This window comes from Hippocampus comes, unplaced genomic scaffold, assembly GCF_001891065.2.
Source record: "Hippocampus comes isolate QL1 unplaced genomic scaffold, H_comes_QL1_v1.1 scaffold393, whole genome shotgun sequence".
In the NCBI taxonomy this organism is placed as follows: Eukaryota; Metazoa; Chordata; class Actinopteri; order Syngnathiformes; family Syngnathidae; genus Hippocampus; species Hippocampus comes.
In genome coordinates, this window is record NW_017805831.1 from 55,161 (window position 1) to 74,778 (window position 19,618).

At 53.0% G+C, this 19,618-nt stretch overlaps 2 protein-coding genes across 8 annotated transcripts in view; both read right to left on the minus strand.

The window, feature by feature from the left end:
- The window catches only part of kmt2ca (lysine (K)-specific methyltransferase 2Ca), a 42,370-nt gene extending 25,963 nt beyond the window's left edge, over positions 1-16,407 (minus strand). The window contains 25 exon segments of the mRNA XM_019887492.1: positions 321-423; positions 549-602; positions 678-787; positions 1,375-1,539; positions 1,624-1,805; positions 1,884-1,988; positions 2,057-2,158; positions 2,627-2,749; positions 2,930-3,055; positions 3,284-3,385; positions 3,525-4,165; positions 4,243-4,497; positions 4,572-9,454; positions 9,807-9,970; positions 10,052-10,166; positions 10,602-10,773; positions 11,113-11,263; positions 11,683-11,792; positions 12,213-12,303; positions 12,380-12,404; positions 12,605-12,784; positions 12,868-13,222; positions 13,846-13,931; positions 14,083-14,268; positions 16,026-16,407. Coding sequence (XP_019743051.1) covers positions 321-423; positions 549-602; positions 678-787; positions 1,375-1,539; positions 1,624-1,805; positions 1,884-1,988; positions 2,057-2,158; positions 2,627-2,749; positions 2,930-3,055; positions 3,284-3,385; positions 3,525-4,165; positions 4,243-4,497; positions 4,572-9,454; positions 9,807-9,970; positions 10,052-10,166; positions 10,602-10,773; positions 11,113-11,263; positions 11,683-11,792; positions 12,213-12,303; positions 12,380-12,404; positions 12,605-12,784; positions 12,868-13,222; positions 13,846-13,852 — 8,321 coding nt within the window. The 5' untranslated portion in view covers positions 13,853-13,931; positions 14,083-14,268; positions 16,026-16,407.
- Positions 16,408-17,419: 1,012 nt separating this feature from the next.
- The window catches only part of sycp2l (synaptonemal complex protein 2-like), an 8,590-nt gene continuing 6,391 nt past the window's right edge, over positions 17,420-19,618 (minus strand). For all 7 annotated transcript variants that reach the window (XM_019887521.1, XM_019887520.1, XM_019887523.1 and 4 more), the window contains 3 exons: positions 18,198-18,294; positions 17,665-17,723; positions 17,420-17,554 (listed from right to left, as the gene is read on the minus strand). In XM_019887521.1, coding sequence (XP_019743080.1) covers positions 17,506-17,554; positions 17,665-17,723; positions 18,198-18,294 — 205 coding nt within the window. In that variant the 3' untranslated portion in view covers positions 17,420-17,505. The remainder of the gene's footprint in view (positions 17,555-17,664; positions 17,724-18,197; positions 18,295-19,618) is intronic.

Consider the following 19,618-nt stretch of genomic DNA (forward strand, 5'->3'; position numbering starts at 1 on the left):
TTAAATAATGTGGTTAATAGTAGCTGGAGGGATTATTGGGGGACAATTTAGGGAAGCATCTAAGTCCATTAAATAAAAATCCTGAGACAGTGATTCGAGTCAGGAATGAGCGGATGATTTTGAATGTAGTGGCTGCGTTTGGAATCAATCAGTACCTACGCAATCCCTCAACTTTAGCGTGATGGCCTCACAGCTCACTCTGAATTCCAAGAACTATCGAATGCCGACCAAATATACAGGGAATGTTTGACTTCTGACTCCAGACAGATCAGGACTTGCACTTTTCGTCTCCGTGTGAGGTCACTCATCCTTTTGCTCACCTGCGGTACCTACGAGTTGAGGTCAAAGGCTCAACCAGGGACTGGAGCTGAGAGAGGCCCGACTCTGTCAGAAATACGCCGTCTTGACGGTAGGTCTTTGTGTCTGCACACGCAAACAAGACACATTTCAGCTCAACTGCCGATCGTTTCAGGAGACGTCAGCCATTTTGCGCAAAGAGGAGGAAAAAGAAGAAGGCGGTGGGCAACTTGACCGTCAGAAGAACACACCTGCTTCGCGGGATCTTGAGAGGATCTGAACCATGTCCAAATTGTCAGGCCTCCCTGCAACAGCCACGCCAGTCTACCGTCACGACATAGCCAATCAAGCATGCGCACGTGTGTGCGTGAATGTGTTACCGTATGGGATGCGACTGCGTGTTCTGCACAGTGAACAGTCGAAACCTTCATCAGCGGCGACCTCCACCTCATCTTCAGATGTCAGACCCTCACAGACTGCATGCACCCACCTACACACGCGCGCAAGTGACACACACATGCGCACACACGCAAGATGTCAGTGGAAAAGATGATGCAAGTTTCCCTTAATTCATTTAGGGTGCCGCAAATTTTGCCCGCTTTATCCAACAGAGTTGTTCCCAAACGGTGCTCCTTGGAACTGGGAGAGTCCACAGGCGCAAAATAAAGAAGATATAAATTGTGCCATATTTAAAAAAAAAAAAAAAAAAAAACCTGAACGTGCCTACCTACAAATGGTGAGCGTCAATACCCCCAACTAATGCACAACTCCCTACTTGAGAGCAATTAAACACTCCGATATGTTGACATATCATCACATACATGTGACATCCTTGCAGCATTTCTGAATACACACAACAGATAAATATTCCATTGGATTGAGTTGAATTTGCTCAAATTGATTCCAATAAGACAGCTCTTCGAATGTTTTGATTCAAACATTTACAATAGAAATCAGTCCTCTCAAACGTAGACGTGCATTTACTTATGTTTAATAAGCAAAATAAAAGGTCTTCCATTTAAGAGATCCCTTTGTTAAGCCCTATAGGAACAGACCAGATAAAAGTGCGTGTGTTACCGGTCACACTGCTGACACTGCAGAATGAGGTCATCATGTGCGTAGGCTCTCTGGCAGAGAGGGCAGCAGGTGAGACTGGCGCACGGTCCACAGCGGCTGTAGTTGTTCTGCCACTCGCAGTGCGGCCCGGGCGAGGCCGAGCCACACTGGACGCACCACACGCACCTGCAGAGCACGGGCACCCATGCGTACACACGTCAGGTAAAAGAGGCGAGGCCGAGGTCCAGAATGCAGGCGACTGGCGCCCACCATTTGCACTTCCAGGCCCCCTTGGGGACGGTGTGTAGGGGCGGCTCCAGGCAGTACGTGTGGTAACTGATGTCGCAGTCATCACACAGCAGCAGCCGGCCAGGGTCGGTGGCCTCGCCGCACGCCTCGCACACCGTACACTCCAAACAGCGCCACCCTTTGGTCAGGATGACCCGAGTGACCTGCGCAAAGTGGATGGCGCTTGGAGTCGCAGCTTGACCGGGAAAAGAGGAAGAGGAGGACGGGGACAGACGGGCTACCTTGACGTTGACGCAATACGGGTGGTAGCACTGGCCGCACTGAGAACACGCCAGCAGTCGACCTTCCGCTCCCTGACCGAAGCTGCCGCACACCACGCACATGTCCTACGCAATGACAACAAGGAGGAAGGTCACTTTCCAGTGGGCCGGCGGGTCCTTTTCTCGCCACGCACCTGTCTGAGTGTGAAGACGTCGGAGGTGGAGAACATGACCACCGTGTTGTGCATGGAGTTCTCCTCCTCTTCCTTGGGCGGGGCCGACTCCACAAAGCCGTACTGCAACGACAGCGCCTGGTTCACACTCACTACAACTGGCCGGTCTCATTTGCCACGCGTCGCGTGCGAAAGCCTTCACGGCATGTCGCCGTGAGTCTGCGGCTCATTCAGTGCTTCTGGACAGTTGCAATTGGCGAAGAGAAAAGCGGCTCATCGTTTTCCTTTTTCATCCAACGTACAAATCGGGGGAAAAGGTCCCATTCAAATTTGAATCAAGATGATAAATTAAAACTGGACTGAATGTCTTCGCTGCCGATCGCTCAGGACCGCCATCACGCTCCTATTTTTGCTCCGAGACTGGACAACTGAGTAATAAGGGGGGAAACTAACTGGTTCCAGTATGTTACTGTTGTCAAAAACCATTTTTCTAACCTTTGTCAAATTGTGGGCTAGTGACGCCCTTTGAGACGCTTCTGATAAAGGGCGACACGAAGAAACGTGACTTGGACAATGCGTGTGGGCTCTTACTGCGGGCGAGACGGGAACAAAGTCCTGCGTCTTAATTCGACTCCTTCCTCGTCCCCCTCGTCCTCCTCCGATACCCCCTCCTCCCCTGGACCTCCTCCTCCCAGGATAGCCCGAGCCACGACCCTGACAAACAGCACAGCAGGACGATGAAAGCAGCTCAAACATACACGTTGGTTCGTCGCGTCAGCAGACGACAGACAGGCTGCGCTTGCTTCGCACCCGTTCACAGGCAAAGCGGCAGGCTACAATGAGGTTGGTTAGTTAAGGCACGGAAGTCACCCGGGGCGGCTAGGGCTTCTTTACCACTCTCATGCTCCAGAGGGGCGAGTCCGCTCGACGGGATTTGGGGCTGTCCTGGCCCCCCTCGCCCAGAGAGTCCTGGGAGGACGAGGGGGGGCTCACCGCCCTCACATTACTCCACCACGAAGCCTGAGGTAGGGAGGACGACGGGGGGGATGCCGGAAAGGTGCCAAAGGCCGACCAGAGTGAGGAAAATGGGAGGTAGGGGAGAAAGGAGGGAGGGGACAAAATGCAGCGACATGAACGAGACCTATCCACAAGATGCCGTTACCATGACAACAGCTCGCACGCAAGCAGTCAGGCAGCATTTGCGTACAGCGTTGCTGTGCACGCGTCACGCTCAAGGAGGTCACGTACCTGCCTGACGCGGGTCCTGCCGGGGGAGAACTTCCTCTTGGAGATGGCGGGTTTGCCCATGCCGATCTTACGGGTGAGCGGGATCACCGTGGACGGAAGCGTCTGCAAGCCCGGTGGACATACAAGGACGACGGGACGCCACGGCGTTACTTACTAATTCAAACTTCATCAGCTGCCGCACAAATGCTGAGGCAGCCTGGGAAAAACTGAGATTCACTTTCAAAATGGCTTTCAGCCCTACCTTGCAGAGGGGCGGCGACTCCCTGTACGGTGGGCTGAAGCTGAGGGGCGGAGAAGGAGGGGAGAGGGGCGGAGGGGTGAGGGACACCCTGATGGGCGAGGTCTCGGGCGAGGCCTCTGTGGAGAAAGGAGACTGCCTGAGGCGGATGGACAGCTCGTCCAATGGAGGAACGCAGCGAGGAGGAGGCCTGAGACTCCGCGTACTGAGTGGGGGAGGTGTGAGGGAGGGCGGGCGGCAGGGGGAGGCGCTGGGAGACGACGAGCTCATCAGCTTCATCACCTCCACGTCTAAAGTTGGCTCCTGCTCCCCCTCCCCGTCACTGCTACTCTGCCTCGCCCCCTCCTGATTTGGCCTCTTAGCCGCCGCGTCAGGAGTCGACTCGTCCCTCTCTGATGAGCCGGCGTGGGATGGGGCAACATCTTTGGCGGCTTCGAGCATCTTCCGGGAGCGCGACCGGTCGCCTTGTGGCCATTCCAAGGGTGCGTCGGGCACCGCAGCGACGGGGAGGAACGTCTCAGAGCTAACGCCACAATGGTGAAAGGCGGCCGGAGAGGAACCGCTAAGGGAAGGTGAGGACTGCGAGGGGGAAGCGGAGAAGAAGAGGGATGCCGCAGCAGGCTCATCGGCTGATCGTGGGAGTTCTACGGATACACAAGAGAAAGAACATCATCATCAACTTCCTTCCGGAGGTCGTTCGAACTCACTGCCTGCTCCATACCTGATGGGAGCTCCTCACAGTTCTGCTCCGCCTGGTGCTGGTCCCTATTCTCCTCTTGCATCTGCTCCTCAATCTCTTCCTGGCGTTGCTCCTTCATCTCCTCCTGGCTTTGGATCTCCTTCTCCTCTTGGCGCTGCTCCATCTTCTGCGCATCTATCAGCTGCTTATTGTGCTCCCGGGCCGGCACTTCTCCTTCCGTCTTCTCAGGAAGGTGCCGGCGTGAGCGAAGAGGGTAGGCCTGGTCTGTGGTGGCAACTGTCGAAAGAAAATACAAAGGTCAAGACATGTCGGGACGGTTGAACGAATGTTGAATGTTCATTCCTACTCACAAGTGGTTGACTCCCCCTCACACAGGAACGCAGAAGTGGGAGCAGCGAGACGGGGGCCGCTTTCTGACCCAACGCGAGTAGGAACAGCTGACCCCGTACTGGTCTCGAGCTCCTCAAGACTTTCTGAAATCTGTCCATTATCCGGCCGCAAAGAACCAGCAAGCTGGCTCCGGCTGGCGGTTCTAGCTTGCGTTTGACAAGTACGTCCAGTTTCAGGCACGTCAGCGTGTTCCTGAGTGGGACCGCTGGCTGGTCTGTCATTCCAGGGGCTCAACGGTGCTGGAAACCGCCTTGGGTCAGTCGCACTAGCCTGGCTAGCAGCAAACGAGCCACCGAGCTGGTAACGTGGAGATTTTCTTGTGGTCTTCCCTGATGGCTCCCAAGTGAAACCTGGAGCACAATCATGCCCAAGTGAATTGTGTTCTGGGGAGCCGGCCTGCGCGTCCGCTTCAGGGCTCAAACGTGTGCTACCCGTGAGGCTACTGGGACGCGTTTCAGCAGCCTGCGCTGGAGTCGGGCTGCCGCTAGCCTGTGCGCGCGTGCCGAATGTCGCACGAGTTTTTAAGGAACTTTGGTCGCTCGAGCAGCCACTGGCCTCCGCGCCAATTTTGATCAGACCATGACTATCAGAGCTGTCGCCTGCATATCTACTGTGTGGAGGACTAGCTCTAGTTGAATGGGAAGGCTTGGGGTCCGCGGGGCGGCTGCATGTCGGAACGGTGGAGAGACTGGACGGGCCAGTCTGTGGGAGCTGAAAAAGTTCCGGATCATACGGCGAGCCAGCTGGACTGCAGTCACCCGCTGAGGCGGGACTCTTTTCAAACTCGCTAAGGCGACGCGGATGGTTAACTGCTGTCTGAGGCGGGATGGCGTCCAATGATGAGGGGCTGGCACGTGGCTGGGAAGAGCGGGCTGCTGACATCACGGGGCTACCCGCTTGGCTTGAAGGACCGATCCCGCCCGGTAAATGTTCAACAGTGTCGGCGTCTGTCATCAAGTCATACGAGGCCTGAAGTGAGATGGCAGGACTCGCACCTCTGGCTCCGGCATGGATATGTACGGGACGAGTGGGGTCTTGCAATGGTTTCCAGCGCTGCGACGTGCAGTCAAGAGAATCATTTAAATGACAAGGAACACCCTCCACAGTCCCAGCATCAGAAGACACAGGAGAGGGGCTTCTACGGTCCACTGAAGCGCTTTGGTGAACAAGCCTCGCTGGTGCGGGCGACGGCAGATCACCAGGTTCACTCTGCGGACGGGAAAGGGTCGCGGGTCCGACCGTGACAGCGGCAGAGCTGCAAAGACCAGATTCCAGTGTTTGGCTATTATCCACGCTTCGATTGGGCGGAATGTCCCCGGGATTAAGTTCTGTGCCGCCGCCACCCTGAGAGACGCTCGATTGTGCAACAGACTGGCGAGCGACCGCCCCCGGTTGCAAAGGCCTGGCAGGTTGCGGAGCGGGCATCTGCGCTGGACTAATGGGCTGCAACAGATTACACGGGGGGGAGCTCAAGGGGGCTCTTGATGGGCTACCGGCGACAGTACCGGGCCCGCATGCGGAGGGTTTGCTGCCTGGAGAGAGATCCTGCTCAAGTTTACAAGCCATGAAAGGAGAGCAATCGCTCTCCTGATCCAGGGCCGTTTCGACATCCGGTTTATGACCCTGCGGGGATGATCTTCCAGCTAGCGTAGGACTTTGGGCCTCAGGAAAGCTTTCTCGTTGATGAGTTTGGACCGGCAGCGGTTCATCAGCAGGACTAAGGGGTCTCATCGGCTGGGAGCATTCATCTTGCACGCGGCTGTCTGGCGAAATGATCACGGGCTTTGCTTCGTCATCATCCATTCTACACGGACTAAGCTCAGACATCGTACCGCCCCGAACTGGACTTTCAGAAGACACTCTGTTTGCAAGCTTTTCCCTACTTGAGTCAATGGGAGCGCTGGATGGAGGACTGTGTTCGGATGGTGTGGAGGTCAAAAGGACAGCGCCTTGCTGCAGGTCCAAAGCAACAGAAGGCAACACGGGGGGTGTTGAACTCAAGGGAGTTCTTGGAGAGGTGCCACGGTTGTCCTGGTAGTCCCAAGGAACATGATTGACTTGTGGGTCTTTCTTGACTTGGATTGGATAAAGATGAGACGGGGCAGGACATTCGTGGAGTTCTGCATTCTCAGAGCAGCGCAGGTGGCTCATTACAAGCTCAGCTGGACACGGGGGAGAATGCAGTGCACCTTCTTCGAGATCTGCTACACAAGGATAAGAAGGCGCGGAGAGTTCTCGGGCTTCGTTGAAATTCTGTGAATGCTCGGTGGCTCTTGAGGGCAACGGCACTTGACTCTCATGGAGTTCTGCAGGGACTGAGGGAGATGTTGCTGGACTTAGCTGGAGCTCCGTGGGGATTCCTTGAGATGAGACTGGACTTCGTCTTGCGTTGGTGAGATCAGAAGGAGATGGCAGCGGGCTTTGAGGGAGCGCTGTGGACGTGGACAAAAATGGTAATGGTCTTTGTGGGACTTCGGTGACAGACGGGGATGGGATTGGATTCTGAGGAAGCTGTATGACATGAGAAGATGGCTTTGGACTGTGTTGGAGCTCTGTGATATTAGGAGGAGATGTTGCTGGACTTTGTTGGGGCTCTGCGACGTCAGGAGGATGTGGTGTTGGACAGTGCTGGGTCTCAGTGACGTTAGGAGATTTTGCTGGACTTGGAGGGAGCTCTGTGAACTTGGAGGGAGATGGCGGTGCACAGTGCGGGATTTCGATGACTTTAGGAGGAGATGTTGCTGGGCTCTGATGGAGCTGTGTAACGTCACAAGGAGAAGTTGCTGGACTTGGGAGATTTGTGACATCACAGGGAGATGTTGGTGGACTTGGATGAAGCTCTGTGACGTGAGAGGGAGATGTTACCGCACTATGATGGAGCTCTGTGATGCTAGAAGGAGATGGCGCTGGACTGTGATGGATCATGGTGACATTGGAAGGTATTGATTTTGAACTTTGTTGGAGGTCTTGGGTCTTAGAAGGCAATGGTGTTGCCCTATGTGGGATTTCTGTGACCTTGGGAGGAGATGTTGCCGGACTTTGTTGGGGCTGGGTTCTGATCAAAGGAGAAGGGACTGGACTTTGCTGGAGGTCTGTAATGTTCAAAGGAGACGGGACCGGACTTCGACGGAGCTCCGTGACATTGATAGGAGAGGCGACTGGATTTTGATGAAACTCTGTGGGCTTCGATGAAGACGCTATGGGACTTTGCTGAAGATGTGTGATTTTAGAAGAAGATGGTGTTGGACACTGCAGGATTTCTTTGGTGTCAGAAGGAGATGGAACCGGACTGCGGGGGAGCTCGTTCGTTTTACAAGGGGAAGGGACTGGATTTTGCTGGAGCAGTGCGACATTAGCAGATGGGACAAGACTTGCTTGAAGATCTGATGTGTTACAACGAGATGGTAATGGACTTTGCTGGAGCTCTGTGATTTTAAAAGGAGATGGTGTTGCAGTTTGCTGGATCTCCGTGACCATAGGAAATGGGACTGGATTTGGATGGAGAGCAGGAAGATTAGAAGGAGATTGGGTAGGACTTGGATGGAAATCCTTCATGTTAGTTGAAGTTAGTGGACTTTGTGGGCGGTCTGTGGGCTTTGATGTAGATGAGAGTGGAATTAAACCGAGCTCTGTGACACTAGAAGGGGATGGTGTTGGGCTCTGTTGGAACTCTGTGACTTTCAAACATGGGAGTGGACTCTGCTGTAGGTCAGTGTTCCTAATCGCAGATTGGACCGGAGTTCGCCGGAATGCTGTGGGCTCTGATGAACACGGGACTGTACTTGGACGGAGCTCCGTGACATGAGAAGGAGATGGCAATGGACTGAGATACAGATCTGTGGCATTTGAAGGAGATTGCACTGGGCTTTTCTGGACTGCTTCAGCGCTGGGAAGAAATGAAAGGGGACTTAGTTGGAGCTCTGCTTGGTGAGACTTCAAAGGTTGGAGGTTTGTGTGCTCAGATGGAGACTGTGCTGGACTTTCACGAAATTGTGTTGGGCTACAGGGAGCCGTTTCGAAACTCGCCTGCGGCTCAGTACCGTAAGAAGGACTTTTGTGAAGCTCTGAGTGGTTTAAGGAAGATGGTGGTGGACTACGAGGCGACACTGAGAGGTTTGCAGGTGATGCCAATAGACTTTGTCTCAGCACTGTCAAATTAGATGGAGATTGTTCTAACCTTTGCTGGAGGTCTGTTGGATTGGATGGAGATTGTGGTGGCCTCAGTCTAAGTTCTGTGGGGTTAGACGGTGACTCTGGACTTTGATTAGGGTCTGGGTGGTCGGAGGGAGAACGTTCTAGACTTAGTTCTGAGCAGTAAGAATGAGTTTGTTCTGGACTTAGTCTTTGTTGTGGCTCTGTATCATGAGAGGGAGACGCCTGTGGACTTGGTTTTAGCTCTGTTGAGCTAGGCGCTGACGACGGTGGACTTGGCTGGAGCTCTGATGGGTCAGAGGGAGACAGGGCTAGACTTAGCTTTTGCTCTGTAGGGCTGGTAGGAGGCTGAGTTGGACTTTGCTGCAACTCTGCGGCATCGGAAGGAGAAGCTACTGGATTGTCGTGTGACAGTCTTGTAATCTCAGTTGGAGTCGGAGTCTGCTCTGAACTTGAGAGATGGACTGGGCTGTGAGCAGTAGTACTAATGGGGAGAACCTCAGTAGGATTTTGAAAATCTGGCGCATGTGTGGATGTGAATTGGAGGTCTTGGGCAGGACTATGCAAGATCAACGCGAGTGCTGATCGCTCCGCACCCTGAGGCCGACAGGCGGGACAAACGTAACTTTTGCCGTCACACTTGGTTTCGCCGATGCCTTCCTCGACGGAAATGCACTGGGTGTGAACACACCTGCAACACACCACACATGCGTGCGCAACACAGGCTGTTATGTAGCACATGCAGTCAAGCCATACAACGTGTTGACTCGAAACCAACAGTGTTCTTCCACCTTGTTGCAGCTGTAGTTTGTAATTGACTCCAAAGGAGGGAAGCAAAGCACTTTCTTAGACATGCCTACGGTTTGACGAAATGAAGGTCCTGACCTCACTTCAAGCAACACAATGTTGCCACGGCAACATTTTCATATCAGACGTGGCTTTGGCCCGAGTACAGACAGCAGAGGGCAGAAAATGGCAAAAGCTACAAATAAGTGGTGGAACACTGTTGTCAACTCTCCAAGATATCCCTGTTGACCGTGTACCTGTAGCAGCAGATGCACGTCACATAGTCCTGCAGCGAGTACAAATCGGGCATGTGGCCACACACGCCACAAGGTAAAGCTGGATCACATGACGCACAAAGGAAGGGGTGAGTGGCCCAGTGACCAGACGACCTCACGCCGCAGCGGAGACACACTCGACAGCTCTGGGAGAAGAGCATGCTCACTAAGATTACACTGCTTGACGAAAGTGTGTGTGTGTGTGTGTGGGGGGGGGGGGGCATTACCTGGCAGATCCAGTTACTGTCTGGAGTGTGATTCAATGGGGGAGTCAGACAGTGCGCGTGGTAAGCTTTATCACAGCGAGCACACACCAGCAACACCGACGTGTCCTCTCGCAGCCTAAAGGAGACGGCAGCACACGTGTTACGTCACTGAAGCGGTGTTAGCCCAGTAAGTAGATAGATATCAAATATGATCAAGAGATAAGTGTAATGCTGCCAAGTGTATAGATGCAAAGCATCACTGGTGTGGATGTAGCAGAAGGAAAATGCACAAGGCTTTAATTCCACATGATATGGACAAGGTCATTTTGTACCAGACAAAACGAAAAGCATGTTCAAAAAGGTGTTCAACGTGCAGGGATGAATCAGCATGAGGCTTTGACGCAAATTTGGAGTAGTTGAATAAATAGCAAGTTTGTCAATCAATGAAAAATTATTTCCATCATCGAGATTTCAATCTCACCCAAAATAAAGGGAATGATTATTATTTTGTCCGTCATTGCGCGGCCTTACTCGTCGACTAATCTCGGCAACCCTCGTGCGCATGCATTACCTGCAGCTTTGACACACTCGACATGGAACACATTGCCAGCCAGCCCGGATGAGGGAGGAGGGAGTCAGGGGCGGGGCCAAGCATCGTGCGTGGTATCGGTTGCCGCAGCAACAGCACATCAACAGACTGCCGACATTGTCGCCGAGTGAACACGACACGCAGGACCGAGACTCTGAAAACAGACGACAACACACGTGCAGCCGTTCACAGGACCGAAACCGCACCAACGCCTGGATGCGGCGCTGGCGGCGAGTGGTGCTGTCAAGTCGGAACCTTCCGGCTGCCAGCAAGTGGAAAAAAAATAAAAGAAATAAATTCAGGTCAAGTGTGGCTTTTCTACTCGTCTCTTAACTTTCGAGGGACTTCGGAGGGACTTCTATACGGCACAACTCGACAAACCACATCGATCACGTTGAAGTCAGCCGGAGTCTTCGATAAGTCCGATATTCGGCGACTTCACTTCGACCGGGGCCCCCCCCCACCTGCGGCGACGTGCGTGTCGTTTGCGTACCCGCGTGCGCGTGTCTCGTGCACAGCGTGCGTCTCTGCTCCCAGTCCTGATGAGCTCCGGCGGCAGCAGCGCATGGGAAGTGGTAGCTCCGCCCGCAGCCCGTCTCCCGGCAACGCAGCGACGCTCCGAGACCGCCGCAGAACACGCACACCTGGACGGGAGAGACGTGGCGAGGGGGGCTGAAACACACTTGCAGTTACCGCTGTGACACCACGCGCTGATTCGATTGCACTTTGTTCTCCTTTATTCTTTCCTTGATTCACATTTGGTCGAGCGCAGGGGTCACCGACGTCGTGAACATGATCGGTGTCTGAAAATGAATCATTCTGAAGAACAACACATTCTGCTAATATTCATGAATGAAACGCCTCATTTGAGATGGCCGCCCCGTCACACTAGTCAGTACACAAGAAGTAGTTGTCACTCAACAACGTTGGTGAGCCCTGGTCTAGCGACAACGCCGAGACGCAGCAGGAGGGCTTGCGGGTCAACTCTTGAAAGAGATCATAGTGGGATGCGAGACTTGTGGCCTCGCATCTCCGTGTTGGTTCAGCTCACTTGTCAACTGACCTGTGTGCTTCCTGAGTCGATGGCTTTGTCGACGTAGAGCAACGATTGGCCCTCGCCGCGACACACGCCCTCAGACCAGGCTGCGCACTGAAGGTGAGCGCAGCACTGACCTGCACATGCACACGCACATGGAAAAGTCACCTCACCCAACAAGTGTGCGTGTGTGTGAGAGAGAGTCTAGACCACAGGTGTCAAAGTCAAGGCCCGCAAAAGTCAGATCTGGCGAAAGCAAATAAGCGTGTCAAGTCCCATGATGCTTGCTCAAGTCTGAACCAAAATTTCACATTGTCGTATGTAATCCACCATAACAGTCAGCATTCTTGACTTCTGATTTTAAAACTGGTTCTCCATCAATTTGTTCTGCGCTGTGTATGTAATATGTGGAGGCGATTAAACGTTTACATGGTTTCCCAAAATTCATCACGGCCCTCCAAGGGAAACCGTAACTACAATGTGGCCCGTGGCAAAAATGAGTTGGGCACCCCTGGTCTAGACAGATGTGACAGCAGGCGGGTGTGCATGTCAAGTACCCGTGGGATCAAACAGTGATTGGACATCGATGTCATGCGGGAGGCCGATGGCTCCGAGCTGCTCCAGCAACTGGAAGGAAGACTCGTCGTCGTCTGCCAAACGAGAAAATATTGATCGTGCTGCAATGCTGTGTGGGACAACAGAAAATTGCAAAACACGACTCACCACACTGTGCTGGACTGCTGCTCTTCCTACACACACACACACACACACACACACACACACACACACACACGATTAAGGTTATTGTGACTGCTCGTTCATACAAGGAAAAAAACAGAGCATATTTTTCTCTAATTTAAGATTTAAAAAAACTAAAGTAAAAAAATGCAATGTTGACGCACAACCCCCCCCCCCCAAACAAACAAAAAACCCACAACGTGCGACTCACATGTGCACGGCGTGGCTGCGTGGATAGCAGTGGTCGTGACAATCGCCGTCGCGGTCTGAGGACGTTCTGCGGCTGAGGACGTGAAGCGGGACGTAGCCCGGCGTGGGTCCAAACACCACCAACGGGCCTTGGCCCAGAGGGGGTCGCTCGCCGCGGTAACAGAAGGCACACTGCTGTAGGCTAACGGGACGACACGAGAGCCGTGAAGCCCACCGCTTCGCGTGGAAACGCGCGCAGGAGCGCACGCGTGGGCCCACACTCACCGTCTTTCGGTGAGTCCCAGGCTGGGCGTGGGTGAGCCGGAGTCTTCCGACATGGAGCGTCGTAAAAGCGGCGACGGCACGTCGTCGTCCTCCGGGCGCAGGTGGGGCGACTGCGAGGGGCTGGAGGCCAGACTGGCTCCGCCCATGTCGGCACTCCGGCAGGGAGCTGGGCTGTGCGGCGGACGGGGAGGGGTGACGGGAGCGGCTTGAGGCGGCTCCTCCTCTGATATCGATGTCGGGGGTGGGGCCAAATTAACAGGTGGGTCGGCGGGAGGGGTTCTGGGGATGGTGGGGGCGGGGTCAGTGTTGGATCTCCTCCTGGAGGCGGAGCCACGGTGTCCAGTTGTCACCTCTACTGACAAAGGAATCACAATCACCATCATCCTCATCATCTGAAATTTTCCTGCTAATCAAGTTTGGAGGGAAGCACCTCCACCTCACTTGGAGCCCCTCTGGGTTTTAAAGCATTTCAAGCATCCGACACCGTGAAGTCATCTTACTTGACCGGTGCCGTACTACTTAGGTGTGTGGGTGTTTTGTTGTTTTAAATCAACGCCTTGGCGGTGCCGTATCTCCAAAAAAGTCGCTCCTCAAACTGTGGACGGTGATGAAGACGACGCGAATGAGACACAAATGCCCAACTTTCATTTTTAGTGCATATGTGTCGGACGAAGAGCTCAATCTTGTTTTAGGGACACATAGAAGAAAAACATGGCGTTAACCAGAGCTGACGACAGGAAACAAAACTTTGCTGCTAAACTGGACACAAGTCCACTTTTGGTAGATTTGATTTCATAAGGAAGATGCTTGTTGTTTTATTTTGTAGTTGATCATACCATATGATTTAGGGAAAAGAAAGTAAAAACATGAGAAGTTAAAGAACAATAAAATGCATGTAAATACTTGAGAGAAAACATCTTTGAGCCGTCCCCCCGCAATTTGAGCCAAGAAGAACCTTGACATGGCCCTCATTCTCACCTGCCATCTTCCGAAGAGGACGCATTTTATTCGTTATGTCCACGCCCTCTTCATCCTCCACTTGGGCTTGGCCTCGACTCCTCCCCCTGCATCCCCCCACACACACACACACACGCACACACACACGCACACATACAAAAAGCTGATCAAACCTGCGCATGCACCCTCACACAACGACCAGGTGGCCCGAAACCGACATGAAGACAATTCCCAGCCAGCCTGGCTCATCGCACTTACTTCTTCCTGGATTTGGGAGAAGGGGGAGGCAGAGGGGGAGTTGAAGGAAGAAGATGAAAGGGAGGCGCACCGCGGCTGCCTACGCCATCTTTGCGAGGTCGCCCGCGAGGCCGCTTCTCCGACGCGGCGGCTTTGCGTCCGGCCCGAGTGACAGGAGGTGGCGCTCTTCGGTCCTCTGAGGGCATTCTGCTTCAAAACATGAAAGATGGTTCTAACGCCTGCTCCCTCTTCCTGGACAGCTCGCTTGCGCACAAACAACAGATTTTCATCTTTGCTTTGAGTGCATGCGTGCGTGCGTGCGTGCGGGTGCGCCTGTGTGCATGCGTTGTGTTTGTAATGACGTGACAATTTCCGTCTTTGTGGCATTTGTGCGGGAAAACTCAAAACACCTCCAAAATCCTGCGAAGCTCATCAAAACACAAAACTTGTATATGCTAATGAGGTATTCCACCGCTCACCATTCCAAATAACACTAGTGCTAATTCGGTGGTTGTTCGGGCGCGCAAGAGATGCCGCTTGCAACATCATGCAGCAATTCAGAGAAGCCCTCGGAATTTTGGTCCTTGCGAGCTGACTGGGGATATTGGGAAGGATTTTAACGGTAACTTGTCAGCCAATCAGAGAAGGGATTACCCACGTGGCAGGGTCAGAGAGAGAGAGAAAGAGCTGTGCGGAGAAATGATCTGGTAAAACTGTGTGACTCCGTTTTCAAGGTGCTTTTGCAGCCAAATTTTCTATTGGCTTTAACGCACAAAAACGTTTCCCAAAAAGGTTGTTTTTCTGCCCGGCATAAAAAACTCAAAGCAAAAAGACATCCTCTGATTTTCAAAATGCTTTGTGTGTGAAGTGGCCATTCTAAGCACGCTGGGCACTTTGAGGGAATCTTCGGGAGTTGGGAGATTCACCCATTCCCGACTTTCTAATCACAAATAAGGGATTCTTAATAGTCTTTCCAGCAACGCTATCTGTGTTTAAAGAACAATCCCAGGGTAACGAGTGATTAGCAGCGAGCGCGTTTGCAAGCATTTACTCATTCCCGACTCTCAAATCACTACACATGGGGATTTTATGACTATTTTCAGGCACTATTGAGGTCCACAAGTTGAAGTGGCCAGTCCAGCTAGACCACAGGTGTCAAAAGCTCCAGTCCTCGAGGGCCGTTATGCTGCATGTTTTCCTTGATCTCCCTGCTGCAACACGCCTGTTTGAAATGATCAGGATGTTTCTCGGGCTTCTGCAGATCATTTGAATTAGGCGGGTTGCAACGGGGAGATGGAAAACATGCAGGAAAGCGACCCTGAGGACCGGAGTTGGACACTTATGTGCTAGACATTTTGGATGTTGCTCGCGTGTGCATGCATCGAGTGAGCGTGCGCATCCCTTGCTAAAGGACAGGATGTCACTGTGATCCTGCCAATGAAGTTCTGCTGCTTGCTAGTCGGTGGACACTTCTTGGCCGCTTTTTAAACGTTACCATTTTTTGAACTTTTTTTTCCACGCCAAACTCATTTATAGTTCGAAACGTTCCACTCTGGCCATTGAAAAGCGCCTTTCTTTTGACTTATGCCAATTACACTTGGACAATGTGAGACTTTGGCCAAGGAAAGAAAAGAGAAGAAAAGAGAAGATGATCACGGACAAGATGTGCTCGAAAGGGCCCCAAGTTGAATTTGGTCCGGTGACGGGTGTCAGCGTTGGAGTTAACGTGCGACAGAAAGCCAGCGAAAGGTGTAAACATTGGCGTTAGCAATAGCATGTAGCTCGTCGCACCGCCCAGTTGACTGATCACTTGCGTTAGCAGCAGCTAACGCTCGCGGGGCTAGCCCTCGCCTCGACGCTCAAGGCGCCGCTCGCGTTCGCGGTCTCGTCCAAGCAAGGCCAAAGTCACGCGCACAAGCGGCCCCGAGCCGACAAAAGCGAGAAAAGCCAGCGAAGCGTCTTACGGATTGGACGCGGTTCTCCTTCTTTTGCTCTCCAGCTTGCTGCCAAGCTCAAGCGACGTGTTGACACACAACTTGTGCGAGCACCAGCGCGCATTTGCCGCTGCGGTCACAGCGAGTCGCCCGCCGTATCCCCGCTCATGGCGTCCGGGCCCGTCGCGTTTGGCTTTCGGCGAATCGCGCGAGGTGAAGGAAAACCCTAAAGTTGCAGTCGACGCTCCATCATGGAGGCCATGTTTGTACGACCGAAGCACCGCCCGCCTGTCAGCGGCACCCAGAAAAGTAGGGCCGCCCCGGACAAGTCCGGCCCGCCGCGGAAGCCATCGAGCCCGCCTCGCGGCATGCCTCCCTTCCTCGCCCTCGCCCTCCGACTGAGTAACTGACTGACTTCTCGAGTGCGTAAATACACGCGGATACACGATGGGCAGTCGTCTCTGTGATATTTCTTGTCTGGTGTGTCAAAGTGCATCTGACCCCGCGCAGGAATCTGCTCGCGGTGATTCGGCGCGTGTCATTAGACCTCAAGCTCCGTACTGGATTTCGACTCGCGAGGATTCGGACTAAACGCGCAAAGACACAGACTTCATTGACAAATATCCGGACTGGACTTCAGCCGATTTCTGGGAATCATTCAAAGCCCGAGCATCTGACCGAGATGTCCTGTACTTGAATCCAAACTTGAGTCGTCTCCCAAAGGAACAAAACGAGATTGAGCGAGGATCCGGATTGGATTTCTGCGTATCGATTGACTCGGGACTGGACTTTGAAGACATTCGGACCGAACTCTCGAGGTGTCAGAGAACCCAGACGAGAGTGTCGACTGTTGATTACCAAGGACCCGGACTGGAACCCCAAATGGGACCGACCGTTTGCTGGTCGATGCCGTTGACGTGAAGGTGATGACACGTCCGACCACAGTAACATTTCTCGCAGGAATGCGTGCAATTCCAGCAACACAAATCAGTGCTTTTGTCCCGTCCTCTAAGTTTGTACCCCGTATGAAAGAGCTCGAAATCATTTCAAAGTGACCAACTTCTGTTCAAGATCTGGAAATCCTGACCTCACCGGTGACTCATCTCAAGAGGCCCCTTTCCGGAGAGAGGGGGCTGGCAGTGCCCCTGCCTTGTCGATGGTCGACATCCAAGTTGCGGCAGCTAAGCGCTCAGCGACCCGGCTGATCCTTCACCGTCATTGTGCTCTTATTAGGTTTTTTTCTTTCGGATTTATCATCATCATCTCTATTTTGTCGGTGACACATTTGAGGGTGGACTTGGCCCATTTTTTTTCCTTTTTTTGTCAGGGTGACTGACGGACAGTTAGCAGCTCCTGCTTCAGGAAGGCAAATGAGCACGCTTAGAGCGCTCGGCCCGGCCGTCCGCACAAGAGTTGACTCCAGCAACCGCTGACATACTTTTATTGACAAAACGAGACAGATTCAAATCAAGTTAACCATCCCAAAGCGATCGATGGCATCCGCAGATCCTCACTGGCCGGATGCAGGCTCGGCTCTCGCACCGTCCGATGATCTCAACCTGAGGCGGCGCACGCACACGCACACGCACACGCACACGCACACGCACACCAAAACCGTTAGAGCCACCGCCAGGGCCCACTTTTGCAGGGTTCAAAAGGTCGCGGTCACCTGAGCTGGTGATGCTCACAAAAGTCAGCCAGTCGGCGTCTCTCCGACTGGAAGAAACCCTGAAAGAGAAGAAAGTTCTTTTGGGGTGGATATGGCCCAAATCGCAATTGGATCCGGTTCCGTTCCTCTGAGTTAGATCAGGATCCGTTTTGAATCAGGCTTAAAATCCGATCGAGATGTGTTCTCAATCGGTTGCTCTTCAGATCGGGATCAGCTCTCGTTGGGCTTTGGATAGATTCTGAACGCGAGCTGAAAAAGTTCTGAACGAGATCAATACTGTATGTGCTCTGGATCGGATTGCCAATCGGGTCCGGGTACACTCGGCATGCAGTCGGATTCGGGTGCGGATCTTTGCTCAATCAGATTGGGATCCATTCTGGACCTGGTCAGAATGGATCTCATCTGAGGTTGAGACTCAGCACATCACGCAAACATCCTTTTGATTGGGGACCATAATGACACTGACAATTCGGTGTCGGGATTTGGATCAATTCAAACCTTTTTTTTTTTTCATTCCACGGTTATGACATTACCTGAATCTGTGAGTACATGTTGACATATGTCGAGGTTTCCTCCAAACACTTCAGATGAGCCGATAGAGACTTCTCAAAGTTGTGGAGCAGAACTACCCTACACACACACACACACACACACACACACACATGCACACACACACACACACACACACACACACACACACACCCACCCCAGGTGTACTGTGGTCTGTACCAGTGTCGATGGGGAGATGTTATGGGAGGGAGGGAGGAGAAGGGGGGAGGGTGAGGCGCTTGGCGTGGCGTTGGTACCGGTGTTGGCCGATGTCATCGAAGAGCGAGATGATGTGCTGCTGATATTCTTTGGGCGACGAGTGAATTTGTGCTTGGACTTTCAGCCAGCAGTCCTGTTTTGTCAAGAGCCGATCAGAAATCGGACAGATGAATCGAATCGATGAAGTCGTCAAAAAAGGCTGACCTTGTAATGCTGTTCGAGGTTTCTTTTGAAGACGTCAAAAGCGTTTTGGATGCTAGCGGTCGCGTCAATCCGTTGCTCCGCCCCCAGCGGGTTGACAGCTTCCTCCCCTTTCAAGGATGGCTTTTCAATGTCATGTGGCTCCACCGCCTCCTCAGATGGCTCCTTGGGTAATGCCCCTTTAACAGCCCGGCCCCCCCCAATGCTGTTCGAGGTTTCTTTTGAAGACGTCAAAAGCGTTTTGGATGCTAGCGGTCGCGTCAATCCGTTGCTCCGCCCCCAGCGGGTTGACAGCTTCCTCCCCTTTCAAGGATGGCTTTTCAATGTCATGTGGCTCCACCGCCTCCTCAGATGGCTCCTTGGGTAATGCCCCTTTAACAGCCCGGCCCCCCCCATGACAATCAGATTGAGAGTGAGCATTTTTGAGCTAGCGGCAGGTCCCTCAAGCCCGGACAGGATTACATCAAATGTTGAACGCCACTCGTGTCAATGGGAATAAGAGGAAATAACATCTTCCGTGTGACTTAGGATGCCAAAGTGGTTGTGCTCCGCATGGCCCTCAATTCGGTCACACGCGCTCTTTGCGTTCAGGCAGCTGTGGCGTCTCAACATAGCCAATCCCACAAAAATCAAGTCAAAGTGGGCTCAGGTCTGCTGAATGACAAAAACTATTTCGCACCCTGTTGGTGCTACTCACATTTCCATTTGGTGGTGGTGGGGGGACTCTTTCTGTCTTATTATTTCCCATGACTTGTCATTCCAAACTTTGGCAAAAAAAAAAGGACCTAAATGCAGGGACAATTTGATAGGCGATAGTCTGATGAGGTGGGCTGCACAGTCTCTGGTTGGCTAATGGAAAGCCCAACTATGATGTGTCCCTGGACGACAAAGAGTTTGACAGACTTGTGAAATACAAGCGGGAGCACTGAGGGCACGACTGCACGCGATGCTCTATGGTGGCATTGGCCCCCCCCCCCCCCGCCCC